Genomic DNA, 8,144 nt, shown 5'->3' with positions numbered 1-8,144 from the left:
TGTATATGTATATGTATATATCTTAGCGGGCAAAATGCTTGCCCGGAGACTATGAGGACATGAATTCGAATCCTCAGAATTCCCAGAAAGCCAGATGTGGCTTAGAAGAATCCCAGTTTCCCCCCTGGCAAGATGGGAGAAAATCTTTAGAAATAAGGAGGGTCCGTAGGAACAAAAAGGAATATATTTTCTCCAGGGTAGACAGTAACCTTCGCAGACAGACAGACAGACAGACAGACACAGATACACACACACACACACACACACACACACACACACACACACACACACACACGGATTGGGGTTAGGGTCATAAGGTCATGAGGCACAGTCTACAGTCCTGGGGAATGCAGGCCGTGAGTGTTCAGGGCCATAATGGTCTCCTTTACTAACATTCTTCTCCACACCTAGGTCTGGAGTCTGGCTGTCACTGTGACAAACCAGTTAAATAGCCCAGCCGTGTTTGTAGCAAATGCAGGTACACACAATTTTGTGGAAAAATGAAAAGCCACAGTTAAAGACCAGTACACAGATAGTGAGTGACTTCAATACCAGTTCCACCAATACAGAGGTCATCGTGGTTAAAAAATAAACAGAGCAACACTGAAAATGAATTTACTGGGGAGGGGAATGGAGTCCATGTCCCCAAGGAAATTCAAGGATACAGAACAAAAGAAGAGGAAACAGAACCTTCTGGAGGTATGTCATGGCTACTTCTCATCAGTACACCCCAGGTGTCAGTAACTCCAAGGAACGAGAGTCCACCTCCCTTTTCTACAAACAGTGGAAGTCTCTGATCTCAGAAATGTGAGAAAAGCAGAGACACCAATGTCTGCTGTACGGCTGCAGACAGTCAGCCCACAAGGTCCGCAAAACTTTCTCCTAAAGAGGATGAAGTCTCTGGCGTGTGGAGGATGGCTGAGAATGTAAAGTGCTTCCTGCATGGGATAAAAACCCGAGTTCATTACCCAGTTACTCATACAAAAGGGGAAAACGGTGTACGGACAGGCATGTTTAATGTCAGCACTGGGGTAACAGAGACAGGAGGATCAAAAGAGCTGAATGGCAACCCATTCTAGAACAATCAGTGAGAAAGAGGTTCAGTCAGAGATCCTGTCTCAAAAAATAGAATACCTAAAGAAGACACTGGAACTTGACCTATGACTCTCACACACTTGTGCATGCACACAAACATAAACACAGAGAGGGTGAGAGAACACAGAGAGATGCAGAGAGACAGGGAGAGAGAGAAAAACAGACATACACACAAGAGCGAAACAGAAACAGAGGAGAGGGAGAGAGAAAGGACACACACAGGGAGAGAGAGAGAGAGAGAGAGAGAGAGAGAGAGAGAGAGAGAGAGAGAGAGGGAAGGAGGGGGGAGGGAGGAGGAGGGAGGGACAGAGGGAGGGAGGGAGAGAGAGGGAGAGAGAGGGAGAGAGAGAGGGGAAGAGGGAGGGAGAGGGAGGGAGGGAAGGAGGGAAGGAGGGAGGGAGAGAGAGAGAGAGAGAGAGATTGATTTTTTTTTAAAACTCAATAGACTGTTTTCTTACATTTTTGTTTCCTTTTGTTCCTTGCATTGCTGTTCCAGGGTCACAACATTTCCAAGTTCTTCTGTGCCTTCAAAGCATAGCCTCAAAACACACATCTGTTCCTCTCCCTCAGTGTGAGTGAGTGAAGGACAAAGTAATGGAGAAAAGAGTGGAACCGAGCCCCATCCATAGCAGCACCCTAGAGAGAGGAGGACAGGTAGTATGGAGGAGGATTGTCAGAGACCCGGGGTCATCAGGAACCTGGTGTGCTGTCTAGGTGCGTGGGGTCCGTGCAGAGAGGCTCCAGCCCGTGCTCTAGCTAGCCAATACTCCACACAGGGCTGGTGACTTTCCAGAGAGGCGCCCCCAAGGGACTTGTGAGCTTTGGGCACAGTCGAACGAGAGCCAAAAGGCTAGGCCTGGCCTGAAGCTTACAGGATTGGCAGAGCCGACTTAGACATAAACACTGCCAAGCATGAACATGGATATTTATTTTGAGGGGGAAAGAAACACTTTGTGAGGAGCTTTGACAGTGGCCATAGCACACCACAGGGTCTCCCAGATGTTCCTGTTTGGAGGTGCTTCCTGTCTCCTGTCTTGGGAGCCTCAGGGGTGAAGGCTGAAAGGAGGAAGCTCCCTTCTAAGGAGTGTGCACAGGAGGGTGCCTGGCAGCCTGAATCCTGGCTGCAGATCTCTTCCTGGCCGCCTTTAAGATGTTCTTGTCAAATAGCTCTTTCTCACGGTAATGCACGGGTGGGCCACGCAGGTACTTCTCCTCTGCCTCCTTGTAGCTGAGCTCATCCAGGTTGGCGATCGAGCAGATGATTGCTTCTGGAAGAAGAACCTCCATCGTAAACCTCACTATGTCTCCTCTTGCCAGCGAGAGCAGGGCCTTGTCTGCTTCCTTGGCTACTTCTTGCAAATGTCTGGCCACGAGATGCAGCTGGTCCTCGTCCTCCAGGTAGGTCTCAATACAGAGGACTTCCCTCTTTGATTTCCAGAGAGCGTCCAGCCACTTGGACGGTTTTCTGCCCTTCACAATGTCCATCAGGTGCTGGTCGGCCCCCTTTCTCTTCACGATGAAGTCCACGAGCTTCTGGTTAGCTCTGTCCCAAGCGGCCTTCATGCGGTCAGGCAGGAATTTCTTGTGGGGCCCCTTCCCACCTGGGGTGGTCTCCTCCTCCCAATCTTCCAGGTCGGCATAGCTCACCTTGGGGAAATCGATGTGCAGGTCACCCTCCTGGATGGCTCTCCTCAGTGGGTAACTGGCTTGGGTGGTGAAGTAGTCAATAAAGGAGCCCAGGAAGGAGCCACAGGCGAGCTCCTCTCTGTAGTGGTCGATCACTGAGAAGCACCAGTTGATGCCATGGGCGTACAGCCTTCTGGCTCTCCTCAAGAGTGATATTTTCTCCCCACAGTCCAGATGCTTCAACTTGCGGAGAGGGACGCGGATACCCCTGCGCTCAAACTGCATGTTGCCCTCGATCAACAGCACCCTTGCCATCTTGTCAATGGTGCTGACACTCTTGACCACCGCTGGCCAGAAGGGAAGGTCCTGAAATTTGAACCAGACCAGCGTTCCCCGCTCGATGGTACTGGGCCCCTGGGCAGAAGCCACGTTGGTGGCTTGAGCATCTTTAGGAACTCCGGCCCTTCTCCTCTTGAACCTGGTGTTAGTCACCTTTGAGTGCACTTGGGGTCCCAGTTTTGGGAGCCCGCACTGTGTGCACAGCACACGGACCTTCCTTTTTCGGCTAGCTATGCGGAGTGACCTCCGCAGCGTTGGGATTGGAGGCATGCAGGCTGCCGATGCCCCCTTTGAGTCAGGCTTTGGGGTTCCCGGGGCAGGATGGTCCTTGTTCTCTGGGAGGGCGGTCTTCCTTTGGGCTCCTATTGCCCGGATCTCTAGGCCAGGACACCGAACTCGTTGTTTGAGAGCTTTGGGTGAGACAGAGATGCGCCTCGGTGGCCCAGAGGCAGCCTGCTGCTGCTGCTGCTGCTGCTGCTGCTGCTGCTGCTGCTGCTGCTGCTGCTGCTGCTGCTGCTGGTGTTGGTGGTGTTGGTGGTGCTGGTGGTTTTTAGCCCGGGTACCCTCCCTGGAGGCCGGGGCACTCAAAGACCTGGGCTTGGATGTTACTGGCTTTCTCTTCCTTGGATCACCACCAGCATTTCCCAAAGGTGCCTCCGAGTTACTTGGCCACACTCTGGTGCCTCTTAACACTCTCCCTTGCATTACAAGGCGAGGGGGCCCTACAGCAGTGTGGGCCTGGGCTTCCCCCCCTTGCACTGCAGGTACACTCTGTGAGTCCATCAACACAGGGCCAGGGCGGCCACGCTTCCCAGGACTCCTCTGGGAGGGGCCTTGGCCTTTCTGGTTGCGCCCTTGGAGGCGCAGGCACAGGCGCTGGCCTAGGCTGGAGCTGGAGCTGGCCTGCTCTTTTGGAATCTTTGGAGCCACTGTGCTGGTTCTTCGGCCGCCTGGTCTTCCTCCTTGAAACAAGCAGGTTCCCTCGCCCAGAACATCTAGTGCCACCTTGAGGGCTCTTCTGTATGCCCTGCTCTGCCCTGGTGAGCCCCGTGGCTCCTTTCTTGACAAGGAGGCAATGCTTATGATTTCAGACTTGGTTAGAGGCCTCACCTCGGTGCTCCTCACTCTCATCTTCTCACCCACAGGCAGGATTTGGACCTCCAGGAAAGGCGTCCCTCTCCTCTTACTATGGGCTGGGGTCCTGGGTCTGGACAACACCCTTGCGGGCCACAGCTGACCCTTCCAGCCACAGAGCACATACTCTGCAGAGTCCATGGCGACTGGACCCTGGGGCTGTGCTGATCAGGACAGGGTGACTCCTTTGGTTGTTCTGGGCACCTTGACTGCCTGCCGGTCCTCTCTGGCTCTGCTCTCCTGCCCTGTGGTGCTGTCCTCCCTCCAGAATCTGGATGAGAAGTTTGAACTGACTCCTCAGTTGCTCAGGATGGTGTGGGCGTGTCCTGTAAGGTGGCAAAGGGAAGCAGAGCTGCATTAGGAAGGAGATCATCACCTATTAGCGGACAAGGAAGCAGCACCTCAGTGAGGCAAGGCTAGAGAAATCAAGGGAGCTCACAAAGTCTGTTCTACAGAAGGGAGGGTGTGGGAGAAGGCATGGAAGGTTCCAGAGCATATGTGGGAGACAGTCACAACGATTTTGATCCTCCATCTGAGGCTGGGGTTGTGAACATCCTCTCAGAAAGGTGGGTGTCTTTACAAGGCTTGCTGCTTTCCTGCCCACCCAGTCAGTGTCCTGGGATTCCCTGGGGGTGAGGGAGCCAGCCTCATTATTTCCTTTCCTAGGGAGGTAGTCCTGCACTGTCAACCCCAGGAAGCCTGTGAACACCTATTGCACTCACCTTCCAGGCCAGTGTGTTACCAGGCTGAAGAGCAATGGGGCTGGGGAAATGCTCGTGGTGATTTGCAAATAAGGATGGCTTCTGTCATAGCTGCTGGTCCCCTTCTGTCTCAGTGCCCCCCACCAAACCCTGTGCCACCAGACTTTTGGTTCAGATCTCTCGTTCCCAACTCCAGCCTGGGCCTCACTGTGGCATCGAGTGTTCACAGGGCACACTTGGGGCGAGCCCCAAAGAGAAAGCGCTTCATTGTGGAGAAATGCTTGCTAATCGGCAGACTCAGCAGTGTCAGGTGGAGAGCAACAGGGTAAGCAGGTACCTCTGTTGGATTTGTGCACCCCCATGCTGCAACCTCAAGTCTGCAGGAGACCCTGCACATCCCTATCTTCCTGTGACGGGCACTGTTGGAACAAGAGATCCCAGACCACAGAACTCTCTTGCACACAAACTCTGCGGCCTGACCTTAATCCACAAAGTCTTAAACACAATGGAAGTTAAAACAGCTACTTGATGGCCTGGATGGTACCTTGCCCACCCCTAAGTACAACGGTGTCCACTCTCATCTGCAGCATGGCTCTTTCTGGACGTGCTCCCCCATACTCTGCCTCTCAACAGAATTCCATCTCCCCGGTCATCTCAGTGGAATCTCATCACGGTTTTTTTCCCTGGCCCGTTTCCACATGTGTGTTTGTATCCTGGAGTGCATGTGTTGTGTGGGCTGTGTGTGTGTGGGGGTGTGTGTGTGTGTGGTGTGGTGGGGGTGTTGGCCACTGTGTTACTGACTACTTCTGCCTTGAGCCAGTACTGTGTTTCCTATCAGCAGTATGCATGTCATACATGCCTGTGTGGAACAAATTCAACATCTGTCTGCTCCTCAAAAGAGGCCCACTGTGCTTGCTGATAGATATGGACTACAACACAGAGGAAGGACCAGGGTGAGCTCACATGCCACCACTGCTCACTGTTTAGGCCAGGATGCAAGTGATCCAGGTTATTACCTGGGTACCAGCAGACACAGTAAGGCTGAGCACTGTGGACTCTGGACTCCTGAAACAGCTTCCTAAGGACGCTGCTCTTCTTGTGCAATCCTGTTACTCCTTGTTCCTTCTGTGAGCATGGGCCAACGGAGCTTATCATGGGACTCCAGACCTTATCTGTAGGAATTTCCAACCATACAGAAATATGGGGGCGGGGAGGACAAATTATATCCTTGTGATCCCCTCAGTCCTTCCCTGTATCCATGAACAGTCCAACCTCTGTATCCATGAACACCTGGTGGTACACTCTCGTTCCCAATTCACTCCACAAATGGGCAGTGTCCCTTCTGTTGCATTCCCTCCCAAGTGTTACCGACTTCAAACCAGAGTTCACGAAGCCTAAAGTGGCTTTCTACATAAAGCAGTCTAGGAATGTCTCAGGGCACACCTTCTGCATGGCGCAATGGTAAACGTGTACTGTGGAGGTACGGAGCTCAACTTAGGGGTCACGGACAGTGACCCTTCTTCCTGGGAGGCTGTGTCATCTCCCAGGGTTGGTTTCCTCTGATCCAGCCCCCCTGGAGTCCTGAGGATACGGAGGCATCCACGAACACCTCAGTTACTTTTAGGCTGCCTTCTGCTGGCCCTTCCTCGCACATTCTTTCCAGCTAGGCAAAACGAACCCCGTCCAACCGTGCCTCTCCACCATCCAGGCACCATGGCTCACAGGGTGCCCTTAGAAACCACGGTCGCCCGAGTCACACCTATAGAGTCCACGCTTTCTACTACCCTGCGAAGGCCTTGGGCGTGCTTCTGCTTCTCCCAAGCCGGGCATTCTCAGCCCCATATACTTCTTCAGTTAGAAAACGTGCCTGGGAATACCAGCCATGTGTTCAAGCCCACAAACCAGGGTGTGCGTCCAGCCTCTGGAACCCAGTCCTAAAGAAATGTGTCTGTGCTCCTATCAGTCCACGCTCTCCCCGGTGAGTATTCCCTCTGTGTATGCCTATCGCTCCTGGGTACATAATCGTCCTTATGTTTCCTGCATCCTGGTTAGACGTTAGCAGTATTGCCGCCTGCCTCTACCTTTCTGGTGAAAAGGGCACACCATCCTCCCCAGGGACACGCAGAGACGTTTGGGAGGTGGAATCCGGAGATCCCCGTCTCAACACACACCTTGGCCCGGGGACCAAAGGCCTTCTATCAAGAACTTGCACACAAACCCTCTTTTCACATTTTCTCCAGTTGGGGAACAATGGCTTCCCTCCCTGTGGTAAGACAGGCAGGCAAGGGGACAGTTTGACGAGAGGGTGGGTGCAAGAAGTGTACTACAACGCATATTGCTCACAGGCTGGGGGCAGAGATACACAGGGTGATCCAGATGTGCTGGCGGGCCAGAGAGCAGCCCCAGCCACACACCGTGTAAAACCCAGCTGAGGCTTCTTCACCCAACCGTGAGGTGAGCACAGTAAAGACTGAGACACAGACTCTAACTAATACCTGCAGAAGGAACAAACTCTGCCCCTTCCTTGGGTGTTGATGCCACACTGATTTTTATCTCCCTCTGGTCTGTCTAAGTGCAACTAGTGGCCAGTTTAGAGGCAGCTAGCTGTCTTTGGGAGGCATTTTTTACTCCCTGTGTCAGGTCTCCAGGCCAAGAAGTCACCACTGGGCTTCAACCATTCTCCAGGGGCACACCAAGGGAACTGCAGGTTTCCCCCACCCGCACCCTGAGTCTGCCCATCCATGTTTACCTCCTCCTTAAATGCCTCCCAGCTTCTCTCTCAGACAACACGGGGCCGGGCCGGGCAGGATCGCAACTATCCAGGGTGAGGTGCTGTCACACAAACAGGGTCATCCTGTCAAGAAGAGCACATGTGACAATCATTGCCAAACAGAGAGGGAGGTGTCCGTTTACATGGCGAACTATGCGCTCAGGGGCTGAAAAGATAAAGCTAGCAGCAAAGAAGTGTCACCTGAGGACAAAGGGACAGGGCTCAGTGAGCAGCCAGTCCTTGGGGCTTCTCTTCAAACAGTAGTGGTGAGAACCTTCCCTGTCCCGGGGAAGAGCACAGACGCTCCCAAGGTACACTCGCAGACTCAGCTCTCACACTCAGGTTGGCTGCAGGCACCTACCTACGCGCTTTGCATGTCTGTCTAGTCACTCCACCCCTCCAGTCTGTGAGTGTCCTTCTCAAACCTATCTGTAACCAGGAAAGAATGGCTTGTCCCCGTTGTCATGGCAACCACAGTG

The 8,144-nt window shown here is 53.2% G+C and overlaps 1 protein-coding gene across 3 annotated transcripts; it reads right to left on the bottom strand.

Annotated features, from left to right (window-relative positions):
- Positions 1-2,008: 2,008 nt before the first annotated feature.
- LOC134484029 (PWWP domain-containing DNA repair factor 4-like) lies at positions 2,009-8,121 on the bottom strand. Of its 3 annotated transcripts, none has more exons than XM_063280397.1 (3): positions 8,027-8,121; positions 7,645-7,749; positions 2,009-4,520 (listed from the first exon to the last, which is right to left on the bottom strand). In XM_063280397.1, the coding sequence occupies exon 3, from the start codon at positions 4,333-4,335 to the stop codon at positions 2,173-2,175; it is 2,163 nt and encodes a 720-aa protein (XP_063136467.1). In that variant the 5' UTR covers positions 4,336-4,520; positions 7,645-7,749; positions 8,027-8,121; the 3' UTR covers positions 2,009-2,172. The 3 variants fall into 3 exon arrangements, with proteins under 3 accessions (XP_063136467.1, XP_063136468.1, XP_063136469.1); XM_063280398.1 differs by having other exon boundaries at positions 7,867-8,112; XM_063280399.1 differs by having other exon boundaries at positions 2,009-7,749; positions 7,867-8,112.
- Positions 8,122-8,144: the final 23 nt, after the last annotated feature.

The sequence above is a fragment of the Rattus norvegicus genome, chromosome X (assembly GCF_036323735.1).
Source record: "Rattus norvegicus strain BN/NHsdMcwi chromosome X, GRCr8, whole genome shotgun sequence".
Lineage (NCBI taxonomy): Eukaryota > Metazoa > Chordata > Mammalia > Rodentia > Muridae > Rattus > Rattus norvegicus.
This window is presented reverse-complemented; position numbering and strand designations above follow the sequence as displayed.

Excerpts from the sequence above, each read along its gene's own strand:
- LOC134484029 (XM_063280397.1), bottom strand. The coding sequence starts at position 4,335 with ATGGACTCTGCAGAGTATGTGCTCTGTGGCTGGAAGGGTCAGCTGTGG.